General features: G+C 38.2%; 1 protein-coding gene across 2 annotated transcripts in view; it reads right to left on the bottom strand.

Annotated features, from left to right (window-relative positions):
- The window catches only part of NLGN1 (neuroligin 1), a 305,959-nt gene that overhangs the window by 194,740 nt on the left and 90,246 nt on the right, over window positions 1-20,973 (bottom strand). The window contains exon 4 of one of the 2 annotated variants that reach the window (XM_041467801.1): window positions 2,952-3,011. The exons of the other annotated variant lie outside the window; for it this stretch is intronic. Coding sequence (XP_041323735.1) covers window positions 2,952-3,011 — 60 coding nt within the window. The remainder of the gene's footprint in view (window positions 1-2,951; window positions 3,012-20,973) is intronic. 2 annotated transcript variants of the gene reach the window in all.

Below are 20,973 nucleotides of genomic sequence, written 5' to 3'. Positions count from 1 at the left end.
AGCAGTTGTTTTGCACCATGTACAGCCCACTCTCCCTAATGCTTCACTTTCATCATTCATTCAGTTTGGCATTTATTTTATTTTCTCCACAGCTATTTGTTTGAAGGATTTTACACTGCCTAAAATCTACCAAACTCCAAAATTGTAGACTTTGAAGGACTGGTTAGCAGAAAACTAGCCAGCTAAGGTGACCTTCTGCTTGGTCTCTCTCTTTCCTGCTACTCATACCCAAACACATACGACTAAGTTTGTGAACTCTTCAGTTCTGCACGTGCAACAGGTGCTAGAGTTTCACAAAAGACCAGGTTCACAAAAATGCAGGAGTTCACAAAAATGCAGGACATCTGATCCTGCTCCTCCACTGGGAAATGCATGGTCTCAGCAGAGGGGGCTTCTATCAACCCAGCAGACATCCCAGCAGTCTTGAGTGTCTAGTGATCATAAAAATTTAAATTTTCCCTGTCTCTCTGTGCCTCTCGGAAGCAGTAAAAGTCTAATTACTGCCTGCACTCTTCTATTGGCACAGAAAGGAGAACAAAACTGTCACTTGTACGCCAAAGAAAATTAATCCCAGTCCTATAAATTACAGAGATTTATTAGTGCTGTAAATGTGCTTCTTCCTCTCTAGTTTGACTGCTGTGTTCTTACAGCCCTTCTTCTCTCTCCTGCAATTGTCAGAGCAGGAGACAGGTTTTCCCTGACATGGACACTTGTTCTCAGCAGACTGAGATCCCTCCTCTCATCTGAGCCTACATCTAAAGCGCTTTCTGACAGCAACCACTCTCTGCTGAATTTCAGTAAACTGAGGAGTCTCTTCTAAGCAGAGAAGGACTCAACAAACCTCATGTTATTAGCATCTGTCTTGGCAATTATACAGCAATTTAGGAGAGCTATTAAGGCCCACTGGGTGAACAGCCCAAATTTCAAATTGTTTCTTAAAACATATTGTTAAAACAAGACAGAGTCATTTTTGTAATGGCTAATTCACTATCTCAGATCTTTGAGATTTCATAAGAACGTCCCTTGCAATATTCTGTCATGGACAGAATACAAATGTCCTGACTTCATAAAACTAGGAGGATCTGAATTGTCATAATTAGCTCTGAATAGTGTGTGGCCTGATTTCAGCTGGGATAGAGTTAATTTGTGTGCTCAGGGTGAGAATAATGTTAATATTCAGTGGTTGCTGAGCAGTGCTCACACCAAGGCAAGGACTTTTCAGCTCCTCACCCCCCCCCAGCAAGTAAGCTGTGGGGGCATGAGAGGTTAGGAGGGGACAGAGCCAGGACAGCTGAGCCCAACAGGCCAAAGGAAATTCCAGATATTCCACATCCTGTGGCCTCATGCTCAGCATGTAACCTGGGGGAAGCTGGCTGGGGGTCACTGCTCAGGATCTGCTGAACATCTTAGCCAGGGGCCATGAGCAATTGCCCTGTGCACCTCATGCTAGGCATATCCTCATTGTTTTATCATGATTATTGCTATTATTTCATTTCATTTCTGTCATATTAAACTGTCTTTATCTCAGTTAATAATTTTGCTTTTCTATTTCCTTCCCCAGTTCTCTCCCCCAGGGGGGAGTGACTGGCTCTGTGCTGTTTAGCTGCCTGCTGGCTTAAACCACCACAGGAGAGCTTTCAAAGGAGATTTCCAGTTTATCAAAACCATCAAATCTTGCAAATTTTGGCCCAGCTGGTGGGCTTTCATTCATATGCTTAACATACAGATCCAGAAGAAGATCATAAATCAGTCATAAAATTGTGACAAAATTGTGTTCAATTATTGGGTAAGAAGTTAAATGCTCAAATTTGCCTTCCTTCATATTTTCTGGAAAGAATCTATGCTTCTGTTTAAGTTTAGTAGTTGATGTTATCTGTGATGAAAAAATTCTTAGTAAAGAGCCTTTCAGTCTACAAGTGAAATTTCATCTTATTATCTGGCCAACCTCTCCCTACCACCCCAAATATTAGGAGAGAAGCAAGCAGCAACTCTAGCAGTCCTATATGGTAATTTGTTTTACTCATTGACCATAAACCATACCAAGTGTGTGTTTGAGATTCAGAACTCTGAAGCACATCTACTTGAAGGGAAGAGACTGCTCAGGAAAAGAGCCCCTTGTTACCATTTTCATAGCCCTGAAAAAATATCAAATCTGCATATCTTCATGATCAACAGACATAATTTATGAACAGAATAATATGCTTGACATTTCAAACTTTTGATTTTACTTGGTAATAGGGTTTTCTAAGGGTCAGCTCAAGTAGATCAGCATCTTTGTATGCTTGCAGAAAACAGAAAAGACCAGGTTTTTTTAGTTTTAGTTTAGCTCCACAGAGCTTCACCAACAGGCAATGCTGCCTCCCTTCTGGAGGGAGGTGGGGTAGCTTTAATATTAATATTTTTTCATTGCAGCCTAAATGCAGATGGGTTGGCATTTGGGGAAGTTCTGTTGCTTAAGAGACACTTTTAAAGAATTTTCTGATTTTTTTCCTTTTATAAACACAGTATTTTCTATGTTTATCAAACTGAGATCAGTCAGTGAAAAAAAAAAAAAGAAACATCTTTGTACTTGGTGAAATACATAGGGTTAGAAAACATGCAAAAAGGTGTACAGAGAAACTTTAAAAGAGTGTTAGTTTAAATAGTATGGACAAAATTCAGTCAAAAGGTGGGATGCAACATATCAAAAGTCCATTTCAAGAAAACAAAAACCCTCCTTTTTAAATATTGTTACTGTTTTGTATCAAAACGTAGAACTTAACAACATTCTTTCTTTTAAAAAATTAAAAATATATATGTATAACAACAAGCAAGAAGACAAAACACATCAAAAATGGGAATTAAAAAAACAAAAAAACTCTTCAAAAGAAGACAAGAAGTCAAAAAAAGAGGGGAGAAAAAAGATTTTCAGGGATCCTTGTCATGCAAATCAGTTTGGCGGCAAAAAATACCTTCATCTTCAGCACCGTCATTATCACCTAAATCATCTGTCTGTTTCTTTGTAAGGGGACCTAGGATTAAGAACGGAGAAAATGGAGGAAAAAAGACAATTCAAGAATATACAAGACTGAGGAAAAAAAACAGTGAATATTAAATTCCCACGGACGTCTCAAGAAAAACATTTTCAGGGAGGGAAATCTTAGTTTATAACAACCCATTTTTCATTAAGTTTTTCAAACATTACAGCAAAACCTTCCCTCGGGGGTATGGCTATTAGAAACGTCTAGCACAAGAAGCAGAGAGTGCCCAGTGCTTTATTGTTTTTAAATGAAGAATCAAAGTTTGTTTACTAAAAGCATACCCCGCCATAGACCGTAGTTATCCACTTCATTTAATTGTTTTTTCCTGTTGCTGTTATTAGGAATAGTGGAGACAAGAACTGCCAAATTACCTCTTGCACTTGATGCAATAAGGTGGTTAATAAAAGTCTTGACAGTTGGTTAAAATGATATTTTCTGTCAAATGCTAATTCATTTATCTGAATTCGACCATTTAAGCTCATGCTTTGTATAAAGATAAGGACAGGTTTAATTTTGGGGTTTTTTGACACATTCATCACATTCTCTTTTAAATAGAACTGTAGATATCCTTGAAACCTTTGACTACCTGCTGAGATATTTGTAAAGAAACATGAAAATCCATATGTAAACCAGAAGCAAGAGTGAAATCCCAGACCAACTGAAGACAATGACTTTTGCCATTGATTTCAATGGGGCCAGAGTTTCATGCAAAAAAAGTTGTCTTGAATTGAAATTTTAGCTCGGGCAAAGCATCCAGGTTCATAATTCCTTATCTCCATAAAAGGATGATGAGACAAAATTCCTTTATGCCCAACACCTGTATTATTAACAAGTATTTATAGATTTATCATGTTTTCCAATGGGAAAAATGCCCACTTCTTTATTGAGAAATAAAAATATACACCAGAAGGAAAGTCAAAGGCCGTTCTGAAAATATTTCCAAGTCATATATTTTACACACTTACGCACAAACAAAAGACAGTTGGAACTCAGCATTATCTTTCCTTTTTTTTCAGAGCTCTCTCATTTCCATGACATTCTGTAATTTGCATGCGAAAAAGCAATCAGTAGAAACACAGGGCTAAGTAACAAAAAAAGAAAAAGCCAGCCAAGCACAGAGTAGAAAACAAGAAATTCCTCATGCATAAAATAGCAATAGACAAAAACAACAACAAAAAAAGGGATGAACAGTATGTGTTGATATTTGCAGTTGATGTAGGCAAGAGACATGCATTAAATCTAAGCACTGTGGAGTATTAAAACATTTGTATTTAAAAAGCTCTCTGTTATTTTACAGGATATTAGTCATTCAGCATTAAACTTGTCTTTTATAGGCAAAATACCATGTATTTGAGTGATGCATTTTTAAAAAAAATCATAAAATGTTTTTACCAGGTGCATGGGTTTAAGAAACAGAAAAAAAACCATGAAGTACCATGAGACTTTAACTGTGAATGTAGAAACTGGACTGTATTATTGAAAGCCAAAGCTCAATACCTTAATTCCTGCATCAGTCAGGAGTATAGTTTTTAACTCATTCTAAATACAGAACACTAGAATTACACATCATAAATGAAACACAAGCATTTTTATAATCACACCTGTAACAATCAACTCTCTTCAGCTGAAAGCCTTGGTGATTCAGGTTTTTGCTGCTACAAGCCCTGGATATAATCTTTGCAATATTTGGTATCTGGATAATGTGCCCTGATCCAAACACACACATTCAAATATATCTCTGCCCAGCATTTTCATACTACAACAACTTTACTTCCAAAGATTAAAATCAGAAAAATAAAAACTCTATGCAAAGAATGACAATAATATCACTATGGGTTTTCAGCGCAGAGATCAGGAAGGGTAAATTTAAGAATGGTAAGAGCTGTGCACTTAAGAATGGAGATGCAGACACAGGCAAGGATATATATTTATATATACACAGACACACACAAGTTCTTAGTAGCTTCTTATATTTTGAATTTTAAAAGTCACTAGAAAGGGACAAAGTGACATCTGAAAAGGCAACCAACACACATTGCTCCAAATAACTTGCATAGAGATGGGCAATTTATTTTCTAGATGAAAACAAGACAGTGTATGTTACATTTTTTTTTTAAGAGCTGGCCTTTGGCATGTATTTTATGTAGATCATGGTTCCAGATCTTAACTTCAATTACAAAGTGCATCAACCATCCCAATGTAAATGTCTGGTCTCATGCCATTTCTGATTTTATAATATGGTAAAGCATGACTGGGGCTAGCTTTAAAAACTGGATAATTTTCATGTTTACGCAGTTCTGAGGTTCTCTGAAAAACATTTAAAAAAAAAATTAGACCACCTTCCTTAAAATCATAGAATTGTTAAGGGTGGAAAAGACCCCAAAGATTCAGCTCAGGCATTAACCCAGCGCTGCCAAGACAGCCACCAAGCCACGTCCCCAGGAGCCACACACACATCTTTTAAATACCTCCAGGGATGGTGACTCAACCACTTCCCTGGGCAGCCTGTTCCAGTGCTTGACAATTCCTTTTTGCAAAGGGGCTGACCTATTTTTAAGTTGTCATAAATTAAACATGTTTTTTAATATAGCCATGGATCTGTTTCACAATCCAAGGGCTCTGCTCCCCACATCCCCCGAGCAGGAGGACTCACGTGGCAGAGCCACCAGGCACCACTCACAGTGCCTGGGAAACAGATGAGAGATTATTTCTCCCACAAGTTCACTCTGGTCTGCAAATATAATCTATTGCACCTTCAGAGAGGTTTTCTGCTTCCTGGAACTATAATGCTCTGAACCTAAGGAACCAAAGCAGAGTTTGGCCCTCAAGTGGCAGGTATGAACCTCCTCATATTTTATCTAAACACAAAGAGGTGCTGTGAACATTAATTTATATTTTTTTTAATTGCTGGGCAATCCCTAAAAGAGGCATCAGCTCAAGACCCACTGTGCACAGGGCTGTCTGAAAGGGCAAAATCAAGAGGTTCAGCCTGGAGAACTCTGGGAGGAGGCAGAGCCCTGTTATGATCTGTGCTGCCTGCTCCACGTTCAGATGCTGAAGACACTTTCTGAAGTCGTGAAAGTGGTATTAAGAGAAGCTCTGGATTAGAATTCCACCCCTTTCAGCAATAACTCTCATTCTAAAATCAGTAAGAAATGGCTTTTTCTTCTGATTCTCCAGATAACTGATTGCTCTGACTAACAGCCTCACTGTGTCTGGATGATCATAAAGAAAGATTGATGTTTTGGGTCCACACACAGGAAAACATTCTGAAATAACAAGCAGATAAACAGAATAAAATCTTATGGCAAGAACCTACAAAATGCAGCAGCAATAGCCTTTTTAAGTAAAAATAAATCAGAACTAAATTTGCTTAGTAGGTGTATAATTTTTAGATATTTCCTGCAGCTTTCAATTAATATTCTACAGATAGCTTATGATTTTGTAAATTAAATGTATCCCCCAACTAGTTTTATTTCTTAGCATTGACTGTTCATTCAATATATGATATTTTATGGTTCTTCCAGAATTTTAATATTCTTTTCAGGTAACAGAAAGTAATTTTAAGAATAGTGATACTAAGACATAATGGACTATGAGCCAGTAAAACAAAAAGGAATAGTTTACAAAACTATGATTGCCAGGAGTCTTTTGTCCTCGGTTACTTTTCACTGTTGTTCTACTCTAGCCTTCTCTTCACCTTTTGTGAAGGCCCAATTAATTTTACTTTTTGAGTATTTCACTTTCAAAAATATGCATCCATTATAAAAAAAAAAAAAAGGATTTTAATATGTTTAACTCACAAGCCTTCAAACAGATAATGCTGCCTTACTATACCAGCCTAAATTTTAGCTAAAGTTTATGTAATAAATATTAAATATCAACAAAGTAATCAGGTACCATAACTAATGGGGGGAAAAGAGGATACTAAAGCCTCTAAAATGCTGATGCAAAGATGATTTACTTATCAAAAGGCTCTCTAAGGTTTAGCTTCATTTAGTCTCATGTTGGTGCCTACCCATAACTCTCATTAATGCTAATGGAAAATTAGACCCCTAAGTCACTTTAAAAAGGGGGGAAAGTGATTACTGCATTTTATGTTTCCTAAAGGCAAGGAACAGTCTCGCTACAAAAGCTGAAGAAACTCTGTGAGCAGCAGGCACTCCTAACGAAGCCTATGCTCGTTTAATTTAAAAATAGTTCTTGCATTATTTAAATTATTATTCAAATATTTATTCTGTTTGTATTGCAATCAATGCTAAGGCACTAACATGATGCATTTTTAGATCCTGGTGGTGACTTGTAGAAGCCTTTCCTCTGCTCAAAGTAAGAGAAATAACACACCTCCTGTCCAGTTAGCTAAAGAGTAATTACGCTCTCAGAAATAATTAAATCCAGCCATATTAATTCTGGTTTTTATCATTCCCTTTGATGAAGGACTAAGGTACTTTAGCTCCCAAATACATTAAAGCTGATTATAAATTCTCTCTTTATGGGCTTGATTCGGCTGAAATTATCCGTGGCCTTTCGGGCCGCAGGAGTGCGGGAGGCGCGGAAGCTCTGGATGTCATTAGCTCTTTGGCCTGGGAAAACTATTCATCATCAAATAGAGTCATGCTGCAAGTTGACACCATTTTGTAAAACAACAGTGCAAATCCTCTAAACTTAATAAATCAGGGCTGATGTATACAGCCATTGTTCGGGCCAAAATGTTCTCCTTCGGTAATGAGGAAAGTGGGGAAGAAAAAAGGACCTTTTACATCAGGTTAAGTAGGCTCCATGGATCCAGTAATTTAGAAATCACCATAGCAATAATTATTCTTTGAGGTAAGGTGTCTGCTCGATGGAAAGGGGGAGAGACAAGACTGAGACTGACTGCTGAATTTGTATTTGTAGAAAAATTCACCAGGTGGGTTGCAACACTGTGGAATGTGATATTACATGTTTATCTTCAAACCTTTCTAAGTGCCCCCAGCCAGCTACTGCTATTTCTTCTTCATTAGCCCATTTCTTAATTAAGCATTGAAAATCTGTGAAGTGAAATTACCTCATCTTTTTAGACTCTAGTTTCATTCCAAATATAAAATAATCAATTTTTTGTTATTTCTACCATCATTTTTGTGCAACAAATTCTTCAACTAAAAAAAAACCCACCAACTCGTGTTGAATTATCACTGTCTAGCAGATGTTGGCTGAGCCACAATAACACGTAGCACCTATATCCAGTTTTTAATTTAAAATAAATTAATCATGGGTTATAATTAACAATCCTCACACCTCAACATTTTCTGTGAAGAAAAATCAAATTTGTATATGTTGAGATTGAAATATAACTCTCTCTATGTATGCATATATGTAATGGCAGAAGAGAAAGTTACAGCACAATAGTTACCTGATGAATAATTTTATAAAGTCATCTTCTTTCACTTGAAAATTAGAAAGCTCTCAGCAAAAATAAAAGAACTGGGATTCCTTAGAGAAGATAAATTTGGAAGGTACAAAAGGGGGCTGGGTCTAAGAAACACATAAATGAAAAAAAACCCAAACTCCTTCTTTTGTTGTACTTTGCTGCAACAGACAAAACAATCTTTTTATTTCTTTTTTATTTCCCTATTTACCATCCTGATTTTACCACACACTCACTCCTTTCCTTTTGATTCAGACACACACTCACTCATTAAATTCCTTTTATTTCCATATTGCACTTATTTGTAATATTCATATTTATCAGCAGGGCAAAGCCCTAGCCAACTTTGCTTTTTGATGGCAACATTTGCATTCATGTTTTAACAACAAATGATGGCACAAACCTCAGTAGTTTCACATCTCACTACCTGATTTGTGATGACAATCAAGCTCTGTAATTAGAGCTGCAAGTAACTCAAATTTGCATCTGCAAGTGAGTGACAGGTACAAATTGAACCCACAAAAGGGTTGCCAACTTTCTTTGAAAATTTACATGTATAAATGCTTTGTCACTAAAGAAGCTATTCTGACACTTCAAGACTAACTCCTGCTGTGCCTTTTATAACAGCATATTGCTGAAGTGTCACACAGAAAGAATATCTAATCCCAAACCTTTTTATTCACAAGATTAATCACACTGGCTGGATCTTGATTTTCCTTAAATCTGAAGGAGTTTCATTACTGCATGCTAGATATGTGTGAATTTAAATAAGATTAGAATCTGGGAACGTAGGGAGAGTTTCACTCTTCTGCTTCCCGTTTTAGATGCAGCCTGAAATTCCCTGTATTCTCAGAGGCACAGGCACTTTATGTTCTCATGTGCTGAGAACAGGCCCTTGGTAAATCCCATTCCCTTCAAAATAGGTCACTCTATAAATCCAGCTCCATTTCTGGGTGCTCTTGGTTCCATGGTATGCCTTGCATGGAGCCATGCAGCACTCCAGGAGAAGCAGGATAAGTGCAGGTGGGAGGGTGAGGTGTCCCCACCCACACAGGGGACAAGGTGAGCCCTGGGAATAACCTGGGTGATCCTGATGGGCTTGGGGTGAACACACAGCTCATGTACAGGGTGCATCCAGGACAGGGGAGAAGCTGTGGAAGAGCCAAAAACCTGGGGGTTATTCTACACATCCTAATTTCTGAGACACTCCGACTTTGGCTCTAGCCAGTGGAAAAAAAATGTGCTAGAGAGGGGAAAGAGGAGGGACATTCATTCATTTTTTTATCCCAGTGGAAGTGAGGAATGGAGCAGACACTCAGGATAAAGGAGTGGGTGTCCCACCCACCAGAACTAGACATGAGAAAAGGAATGTTTCAAAGGGACCAAGACTCTGCTGGCCAAGGATGGCACAAAGCAGAGCCCATGCCTTTGGCCAGGAACACTGCAGCTGGAGAGCTCCAGAGCTGAGGGATGGTGGGTGAGAGACATGGAAAATGGAAATTGTAAGATGTTATATTGGCATTAACATCAGCATTTACGACTCCAGTGCCACCTCACGTGCTTATGTCACAAGTTCATGCAGATTTCACCATTCTGTTTGCATGAATAATTCATGTTGTTTTACAGACACTCATACTCAGGGTGACACACTGCTGTAAGGAATTGAATGCAGCATTGCATGGCTGTGCCACCACCTGAACCTTGAGATCATGAATCAGTTCTCTCTCTCTACAGGTAATGACTACAATCCAGACCCTAATGAAGACTTATGGACATGCTTAACTTTAAGCTTCTGAGTAAGTTCTCTGAAGTCAACAGACTAAATCCAATAATATTAAGATAGATTCACTACCATTAACAGAACTGCACATTTGCATCTGGGCCAGGAGGTCAGCTCAGGAGTAAAAGATAAACAGACAGGAGCATCCCAAATTTCTAACTTCCCTCAGTTGTTCTGTGAATAAATCTAATCAACAAATAGAATTTCAATCTCTTGAACACACTACCAAAGCTCTGCAACGAAATGAAATTGTCTTTTTATAAATGCATCGCTTCTTAGTCTGTGTACGTACAAATAAAATTCTGCATTTATTTTCCACAGCTCTCATAATCAAATTGCTTCCTAATTTTAAAGAAGATATGAACCTGTTTTAGACTACAAGCTCATAAAAATTGGTCATATTTAGCTCATGTGATAGAACTAAATATTTTTTTTAAGATCCAAATTTTCAATTCCCAAAGGAAGACTTACAACTGCCATTAACATATCAACATTAATCTTCACTTTCCCTTAAAGATCTCTCTATCATTGCTGTAATAAGTGCAAGTCAGGGTGCAGTGAGTGCATCCTTTACATAAGGCCATACAAAGACACAGCTGAAAAAAATACTATCAATTTAGGTGAACTGGTAAGGTTTGCTCTATTTTTTTCTGCTTTTGGGGGTAATTTGTGTCATCTTGATTCAGACAGGTAGGGTGGGTCATCTACAGCAATAAGCTACACTATGAAAAAGCATTCTCTGCTGTTTCTTGACTTATATACAAAAATAACACCAAAAAAAAGTTATTTCCCTTTTATTTAATTGTTGCCTTCTTTCTTCAACCCAAAACAACAACTGGATAAATAAATTTTCTAATCTTGTCCCCGAATCTCTCTCTTTCTGCAAAGAAAAGATTCCAGAACAGCAGTCATGAGAGGTGAGATCACTTTGAGATTCCTGCACAAGTAATTTCCTTTGCCAGGGACAGTCCTGGCTGCTGGAAAAAACTTTTTCCTGACTAATTCTGCTAACTGCCAGGGCTGGTGCTAGAGCAGCTCTATGGGTTTGTTTATGGCACAGCTGAGCATACAGTCCAGCTCTCTCAAGGCCCAGTTTCAAATACCCAAACAGCAGAGCAAAATTGGTCTTCATGTAACCATGTAATTGAACATTCCAGAGAAAATGAAGTTAATTGTGCATAATATTTTCACATAGAGTTTGGAATGAAATAAGTTCTCCCACCCCTCTTCCCAATGCACTTCATGTCATCAGGTTTCAAGGCAGATGCTTGGAGCTCTGTGTAACTCACTGCAACCTGTGCAGTGTTTCACAGTCTAGAAACTCACACTCCTGCAACCACAGACACCAGGGATGGTATGCAAGTCTCGTTTTCTCAATTTTCTGATTGAGCCACTACCAGTAAAATGAATCCAGCTACCTCACAGAGCTGAATTTCTTCAGAAAAGTGGCAAAGGGGAGAAGGATCTTGTCATGTACAGCTGACTGTAATCCAACCCTGTCCTCAAATATGCTCAGCAGACAGAGGAGCTGGGAGTTTAGAGGTAAAGCTCTTATTGATCACCCTTTCAATGCCCTTGTGCTGACTCTGAATCACTGCATTTCCTGCCACATTTTGATTCTGATTCTGTAGTGAGAAACCAAGGAGGTCGTGTATTCTGAGTCATTCCCAGCAGGTTAAACTGGGCAGAACTGCACCCTCTGCTATCGAATGTCAAGGCTTGTCTCCAGCAGGGGCCAGAACTTCCCAAACTAATGCTGATGCTGGTACCTAAGTCACAGGGCTGCTCCTTGTGGGTGTCCTGTGATCTCAAAGACAGAAATAGCACTTCTGATATATTTCCTATATTTTCATGCACAGTCATGTCCAAAGGCTTTGAAAAACATTCACCCAAACCAGTTTCTTCCTGAAAGGTGGAGGTGGAGGATTTCCTTTTAGTTACATATGGCTACATAAATATATGTGCACACATATAGACAAGCAGGCTCTCCTATGTGCCTTTTTAACACAGGATTCCTTCCTACACTTCTGAAGATCTGACCAACACTGGAACAGAAACACATTAAAGAAATTAATACTGATACTAATAACCTGGTGTTCAGAACTACAGTCTTTCCATTAACTTGGATCTTAGAAAGAATAAAGACACTTTAAGTCAAATTTTTCTCTGCTATTTGATGCTTTCAAAGCATCCTTTAAGGCCATTTATTTGGACTGTGGTCACCAGCTTTTAGAAACATAATTATATCTGCTCTCATTATCACACCTTTTGACAGAATCAAAGTGCATAGCTCTGAGAAATGGCGATGGGAGAGCTGAGGGGACAGCATTTATGTAAAAGGCTGTCAGAAGGAAAGTGTCTGGCCCCACTTATCTTCTCATATTTACATTCTGTATTTTTAGAAGAGCATAATTTTAGGCAGGAAATCTCAAAACATCTCAGCAATGAAGCAGTCACAAAACCAGAACAGCACAGCCAGCACTTGAAGATTAGTGGGATCAAATATTTGTCATAAGAAAAATCATTTTCATTTTGACATGTTTTCAGTGTTAGCACAGTACCTGTTTTGAAGGTGCAGTTGACTTGCTCTGCATGTTATATTAAGGATTCCCAAAAGAATAGAAAAAAAAGTCCTTATACTGAATGGAGCATGAAAGGAAATCAGCACATCACTTCTAATCCAGCAGAACTCCCAGACAGGCAGTGATACTTGGGACCAGTTTTACTGGTTTTTATTTACACAGTTACTGTCGACTCCTGTATGGACAGAAGGCTCCAAACCCTTCTGGCAGAAACTTTGCCTTCATGCTTTCTGTTCAATAATTGAGTATCTTAACACAGAAGCTGGTGAATAGAAAATGATCATCAAAATGAAACAGATCTAAAAAATGTCAAGTCTAGAACTACAATATATTATTTACAAAAAGCATAGCAAATTTCAAAGCAAAATGTCAGAGTAGCCCTTGCTTCCATTTTCACAACAGCCACTTAGGTGAGAGTTGACAGGTTTGGGACAATATGACATTTCTAATTCTTTATCTGCTGACAATAACCCTACTCTCTGGCGGAAAGCAACAAAATGCAGAGCAGTTAAAGGCATAACATTTCTAAATATTGGACAAAAGGTACTCTCACTTCTATTTTTGTTTATTTTCCTTCTGGAAGTCGGCTTGCTTCGGATCACAGTAGGGGCACAGTTACCAGGGGTTTCACACTGACTAGTGGGGTAAAATGTACTATCTTTTGCCTAACAAATATTGATAAATTAAATGAAGAGTATGTGCTACTAAATTACAATGATGGTCCAAGGTTTCATGCATGGGTCCTTTTGATAACAAAATCACTAGCTAAATTAAACAGGGCATTTTACAAGGAATACACACACAGCACTTACTTTATAACCACTTGAACTCATTAGTGAAAATTGTTCAGGTTGGTTTGTTTAGAATAGCCAATAGCATCTTCTGTATAGAATGAAAAAAAAAAAAAAAAAAACCCAAAACAAACAAACAAACAAAAAAAAAAAACCCCAAACTGTGCGGAATATTTTTGAGACTATTTGAGCAAATAATCTTTATGATCCTTTCCCAAGTCAACCAAAGTTAGTGAATAAACTATCACAGTATCCAAGCTCCATCCTGCTGGGCACAATGAATGCCTACAGCAAGCACAGCCAACTCCTGGCACGAGGACTATACTTTAGACTATCAAACTACCAGAACCACTGAGGGCAGTGCAGATTATTCCTGTAACAGACTGTGCTGGCCTGTTCCTAAGGGGCAGCAAAAATTGTCTGTGCTGTTGGGTCCACAAGCAAAAGCAATCTTGATTCTCATTTTCACTTCCACAGCAGTAATGAGTAGTTTCCATAGTAGGAGGCAGAATTTAAAATGTACAGTTTTCCTGTACAATTAGTTAGTTTGTTAGCATTGTGGATTCAATAATGTTTGGCAGTGTTAGACAGATTCATTCCAGCTCTTTAGCTAAGGGATTATTAACTGAACTGTAAATGCAGGGTATTTAATGTAGACAAATGGGAACAATCCAATTAACTTCAATTGTTTCTGAGAGCTTTTAACTCATGCCTTCAGAGATATACATGCACTGAGAGTATATTAACACTGTGATTTAAATGTAGGAGAAAGTTTTAAAAATGTATGTGGGCATAGATGGCTTCTACATATTTTTGCTAAAGTGAGACTTTAAAAAATAATTCTCTTTCTCCTGGGAATTTCTGTGCACAGTTTATGTATATCTTCTGGAGGAAGACTAGATGCAGACAGAATATTTGAAATCAAAAGAAAAGGAACCTTTTGCTGACATCAGTTCCCCAAAAATAAACTGTGTTTACTTGTCTTTTATTGGTGAAAGCTGGTTTCCTGGAAAACACACCAGCCAGTATTACTGATCAATAATATTCAGTAAGTTTCTTTGTGTTGAAAGGTTTGTAGAACAGACAGAGAGTTTTGTCTGCTTCCACATGGTTTGTAGAAATGGACAAACACGAATGAAATGATCCATTTAACAGAACAAATTTAATAGTTCTGTATTGTCAGAAAGCGTGAAAAATTAGAGTTGCTTTATATTTCAATGTCAAGCAATAAACTAACTTTGCAATTAGTACTGTTTGTAAATTAAAAGCATTTTTATATAAAGTCATGATTCGCTGTGGGTTTGGATGAGGTTCCAGTGCTTGTCTGCTGAGCTGGGATATGGCTCAGCAGCTTGGAGCTGCTCTCACTGGAGTTTCAGGGCTCTTCCTTGGCCACTCTCCTTCCCTGTTCACGTCACCCTCCGACTCCATCCCAACCCACTACATGACATCAGTATCAGAGCAGCTTTGGCAGATTTCCAGCTGGCTGTGGATTCCAGCCAGCTGTAACCCTTCCTTGCAAGAGGCTGCTTCCCAAAACCAGATGTGTGATTAACACCAGTGCAAATCCCACCTGAGCTGGCCCTCCTCTGCTCTGAACCACACACACAGAGCTCTAAATTCCACTGATGGCTGTAACTGTTAAGAGCTGAGACAAACACTACAAGAACTGCCTTACAACTACTCAAAGAACATAATAAATGCTGCCATGAAATAGATCATTCTCAGCAGTGCCAGTGCATCCTTTGTTTTCTAAGGTGCCCTCCCCTGGGCCTTCCACTGGAACCACTGATGAGCAATGAAATTTATGTCACAATGTGAGCAGAATGCACTGGCATGTCATTAGTTCTACTGTGACACACCCAAACTATAAACATTAAATGTAGCTCCCCACATGAGCTAAATAACCATGTTAATAAGAGATTTAGCAAGCACAGACCATATAGAAAATACAGCCCACATCACTGCAGATCCCTCCAATTTCATTTCTTGCCACAATCAATTCTACAGTTCCATAAAATTAGTTAATTCATTGTTATTTTTTTCTGTGGAGTTCATTTCACGCAGACAGGAAGGACTGAATATAAGCTCTCATTAAAATGAGTGCATTGTGTAGCATCACACCTATATAACAGTCTGATATTCTATTGTTTTGAGCAATTAGTGCACGTCATTGAAAGCACAGATGGGTGATTCAAATCAGTGTGTGTCATATGCAAAATTCACAGAACATTTAAAGTCTTCCAACTAGTTGCATCTGTCATATCTATTATGTCAAATATTAAACTGCAGTCTATTTTGGGTTTCAAGCTTGAAATAAAGATCCTCCTCTCCCATCATCCTTCAAAGTAAAAATAACATTACCTTGTGAAGGGAAAACAAAATATCTGGAAACCTATATCACTTTGGCAGCAAGAGGTTACATTTACATCTCTCTTGTTGCACCCACTTGTTCAGGCAGAGATACCCTGTCCTTTTATATCCCCCTAATAAAATTTCTCCCTTGAAAAAATGTTCCAATTTCATTTTGCTAAAAATTTTCCCCAAAGTTTCATTTAAACTTCAAATTTTAATTTTCTTAAGAAGAAAATGATATATTTAATGGACCACAGCTGTCTGGAAAGTACATATTTGATAGGCATACAGTACTAATTTGGAAAATGAGTGTGATTTACTTGATGAGTCACAATGAATGTCTGTAAATATGTATCCAAGCTTCTTACTAGACTGGTAAGCTGTATAACATAGAAATCACTCTTAAAACACAAATATCTTCCCAGAAGAATGGACGCCAACATTAACAGCTCCATCTTCCTCACTGCTTTCATGATTTTGGTTGATGAAGCACAGAAATAAGATATTCTCTAAGGGGGCAAATATTCAATGTAACAGATTTTCCCAATTTAACGTTTTTTAGAGCACAAAAACCATGGCATGCAGACAAAACAGCAGATCCATTAAACCAGGCACCTCAGGCTCTGAGCGATGGGAAAGGCTCAGGCATCCTGCAGCTCCTCTCTGCTTTCTCTCCTCTGGGTCCTGTAAACCTGTGTTTGCCTGGTTTTGTGTCAGGAGGAAACGTGGGGGGCCGGCAGGGTGGGCAGAATAAGGAGGGGAAAAGTGCATGGATGTGACTGCATCTGCTCATGACAGAATCACAGAAATAATTAGGGTGGAAAACACCTCTGAGGTGGTCAAGCCCAACCTTTGACTAAACACAGTCCTGTCAGACCATGGCACTGAATCCATGCCCTTAAACACCTCCAGGGACAGTGGCTCCACCACCTCCCTGGGCAGCCCATTCTTTTCTCTGAGGAAATTCCTCCAATGTCCATCCTGATTAGGCAGTGAACAACACAGGTTGCTTAAATCACTGCCTGGTAGGACAAGTCCATGAGGTTTCCCTCTCAAATTGTGAGTAAAATTGTGCAGAACAATTCTGGTAGAATCGAAAACCTTTGGATTTCCCTGCTTTCAGTGCAAGGAAGGAAAATGAGGGCACTTTGCATCAAGTCACCCTCCATCTAACAAAGACATTTGAATAATTATCGCAGTGCGTCGCCAGAAATACAACGTTTCAAACTCAAATCTGAAAACATATCTATTGATAGCATTAATTTAAGATAATCAGGTGACTAATTGGGTGACTAATAGCGCTAATGAATAGAAAAAGAAGTTGAGATTGTAATCAGAAGCAAATCTCAGCTCCTAAAATGGTACTAGGCAGAAGAACATTATGCCATAATGACTGCATACTTGCTTATTTGCTAATATAGAAGTCTGAACTGTTGAAAATTAAGAGAAAGTATGTTTTATTACCATCATAAGCCATCAAGCTGTTTTAAAACTGTTGATTTTTTTTGTCTCCAATTTATAAAGAAAACAAACTTTTCAAAACAGTTCAACTCAGGCTCAAAGGAGGCATTTCTTTGAGCAGTTTCTCACAGAAAGTAGAATAAGGAAATGAAAATCACCTCATGTACCTAAGGCAGGTTGTACAGATGGGAAATCAAGGCTACAGTAATAGTGTGGCAAAACATTTAAGACATAAGCATTTGAGCAGCTTTAAATACACAAGTAACTCCTGTGAGCATCATTGACTTCATCCTGCTTACATGAACAGGATCTTCTGAAAACACTTCAGAGAAGACAATTCAGAGAAGCCTTAAAATGTGCTTTGAGGAAAAGGAGAGAAAGGCTATAGTCTGTAGAGAGCTACCAACTGATTCCTTTTAATCATTTTATCAATGCTGGTGCTTTTCACTTAGGTTAATAATTATACATTATGGTGCCTAAAGCTCTGTGTAGACCTCTCTAAAAAATAAATGTAAAGTTGTAAAATTATACCTTAACCACATTTTTTTCTTAAATACTTTGCAGAGGCAGAGATTAAACCACTGCATAGCAGCAGAATGCTAGGCAACCTAGAAAAAAATTCCTAAAGAGCTAATTAAACTTTAGGACGTGCTATCAAAAGCCAGTTAATATTTTAAGCTATATAAAATCATTTCCCCTTTCTTCTTTCTGTGGTCTGATAGCATAGTAAGCTCTTCAAGTGGGCAAACGCATGAGAATAAAATCACCATTACTTTTAATGTATGAAAAATTCCCACACCTACTGATACTTAAGTTAGTCAAAGGTTAATTAGCATCTGTGAAAGGAAAACTGCAGTTACTCTGGCAACTTTTGAAATATGGTCCTTTTAGAAAAATAAAATAAAAAACATGAAGAACACACTTGGATGAATATTAGGAATGTGCTACAAGATTATTTACTTGTTACCAACAGTGATTGACATAATGAACAATCACAGAAATTTTGTGTCTAGTGTTAAATCTGACACTCAGCCCTTGCCCTGAAACCCTGGAGTTGCATTTACAGCTCCAGATCCGTTTTAGTAATCCATGACTCCCTGATTATGTAAAATGCCCCGAAACAAATATAAATACAGTCTTTTCTAAAAACAAGAAAGGCAGAGAAAGCCAGTACAAGGCCACACAACAAAAGCAAGTTGCAGTTATGCCCTACTTTACAAGACTAAGTGGAAACCACGTGGCTCATAAGCCTATGGTAGCCTTTTGTAAAAGGATGAATTTCTGTTTTGCTGTGTTTTCTGAAACACACCCCACAGTCCTAGGTCAATATTTTGCTGTTAAAAATAAGTAGTTCACACAGCACTCAGATGTCTGAGATCATTGCAGAAATATCACAGGCACTTAAGCATATATTAAAAGCATTTCTCAGAAGCTGTTGCAGCATTTTATTTTTGGAAGAGTTAAAGGATAAGAGCAACGTTAGATGCAGGTTTCCTTTGGCTTTGGAGGATGAAAGGGATTAACAGAGGTCACAAGAGGAGGATGGAAGAAGAAATGGAACTAAGAGTACTACTGGATGCAGCTTATCCTTTCCCTAGGCAGTGGTTAGAGGTGTCTGCAAGAGGAAAAGGGATTGACCCCTTGCTGCCTGTTTCCAACAGCTCTTCCAGCAGCAGGATCATGAGCACGGTCAAAATGGGATTTTCCTGGTCTCTTTGTTAAGAGTAAGACTAAGGCTGGATGTCCTTTACACGGAATTTGGTTTAGTGTAAAACTCCCAGCTCCTTGAGGCTAAGAGTTCCTGGAGCAGCTGAGTAGGACTCGTGCTCCTTGTTTTATCAGGGGATTTGGAATAAAGCTCAGAAATTTACATCAGGCAGCTTTGTGCTGTTTCTTTGGAGGGCACATATATTAAAAAGAAGATTGCCAGTATTCCGTGAGATTTCTGTACTTAAAACTGAACTGGATTTAAAACAGTTCAAGTTATTATAGACAAAGTGGTTCCATGATTCTACAACAAGTGAAAAAAAACCAACCAAAGCAAAACAAGGAATTCACTGCCCACTTGCCATGGCAGGCAGGTATTCAGCCATCTTCAGACATCCCAGCTCTGCCAGGTGTAATGGTGACTTGGAAAGACAAATAAAAATCCTGTTCCAATGTTCCAACCACCCATATATGCCCCATTGGAAAACCCTCCACTGCTACAATGCATCCTTGTACAAATAATGGCAGGAAGTCACGCAAGTTGCACTGGTCTTCTGCAGCAAAGTAAAAGAGAAAATTCCACATTTGAAAGAAGAGAACCCATTACCCCATGAATATGTGATAGACTCTGTAAACACAGTGAACACAGCATTGCAATAAAGAAATTACTTTTTAAATTCTGCATTTAACTCCATTTGGGATTAAAAGCCTTCTTCTAAAAATATTGAGCTATGCTCTTTGCAAGCCATTATTTTGAATTTTGAATTACAAAGTAGTCAAAAATGGTGCTGTAATTAATGCCTTGTTATTAAGTCTATACACAATATCAAAGTTAGAGAAGAAAAACATCTATATGCATTTAAAAAACAGTGTGGTACCATGCATTTTGTAGGAGAATAGGAAATTTAACACTACCTGGCAGGCCCCTGGGCCTGATAAGTACATGTGAAGCAGTACTGGGTGTAATGTGGCTGTTTCTGACTATCAGATTTTAGGCAGCACAATGCAAAGATTCCAAGTGTGGAACAGATGGCACCAGAAATGAGTCGGGTTCTGTGAATGCAAGACGTGATACAACTATGCTAAAATTATTTTCCAGAGTTCAGAAAACAGGAAACTGAACAGATATGTAACAGAAATGAGAAAATAAACATGTATGCCAGTAAACTGCTTGAGATTAGCCAGAACATACTGGTATCACATGATATAAGTCGAGTAGCAGGAGGGAAATAGACCTAAGTACTGAATCTTGGCTTAACACAAGGTGACTTAAGCATAATTCTCCCTATGTGGTCAGAAACAGAAGCTATGGGCAGCATTTAAAGGCTGATCAGGGGGAAATAAAGTCAAAGATTCAAGTACTGTGCAAATTTAATACTAAATGCAATGTATAGGGTTATACAGACTCAGGGACTTCTGAGGTCTGAGCTAGAACCATTGGAGGAATTTTCAGAGGCCCAGAAGTGAGTTGTGCACTCTTGTTTTCCCTGCCTTTTGAGCCTCAATTCTTTTCTGGCTTCAACATTTCTTGTATTTATTACTGCTCTTACAGCACTCCTGTGTGTGTGAGTATATCTTAGAAATGAATGACTTTACAACAGAACTCACCTCTGAGGTACCAATGTTTTTGCATTTCCATCTGGAGAATGGAAAATAGGTGAGTGATGAAATGGTTTGCTTGAGGCCACATAAAAACGTGGCAGAAGTGGTTTAAAATTTTCTCACGTCACTGTGCATTCCTCTTCACCAAGCCTGCACACATTCTGAGCACTGAAAAGTGAGATCGTTATACCCACCATCTGTCTGATTTGCAAAAAAACCCCAAACCTTAAGAAGGTTAATGATATGCTGTTTATTTGTGCATCATTTT

The sequence above is a fragment of the Pyrgilauda ruficollis genome, unplaced genomic scaffold (genome assembly GCF_017590135.1).
Source record: "Pyrgilauda ruficollis isolate IOZ18807 unplaced genomic scaffold, ASM1759013v1 scaffold21, whole genome shotgun sequence".
NCBI lineage: Eukaryota > Metazoa > Chordata > Aves > Passeriformes > Passeridae > Pyrgilauda > Pyrgilauda ruficollis.
Note: the sequence above shows the minus strand (reverse complement) of the source record. Positions and strands in the feature narration are given on the sequence as shown.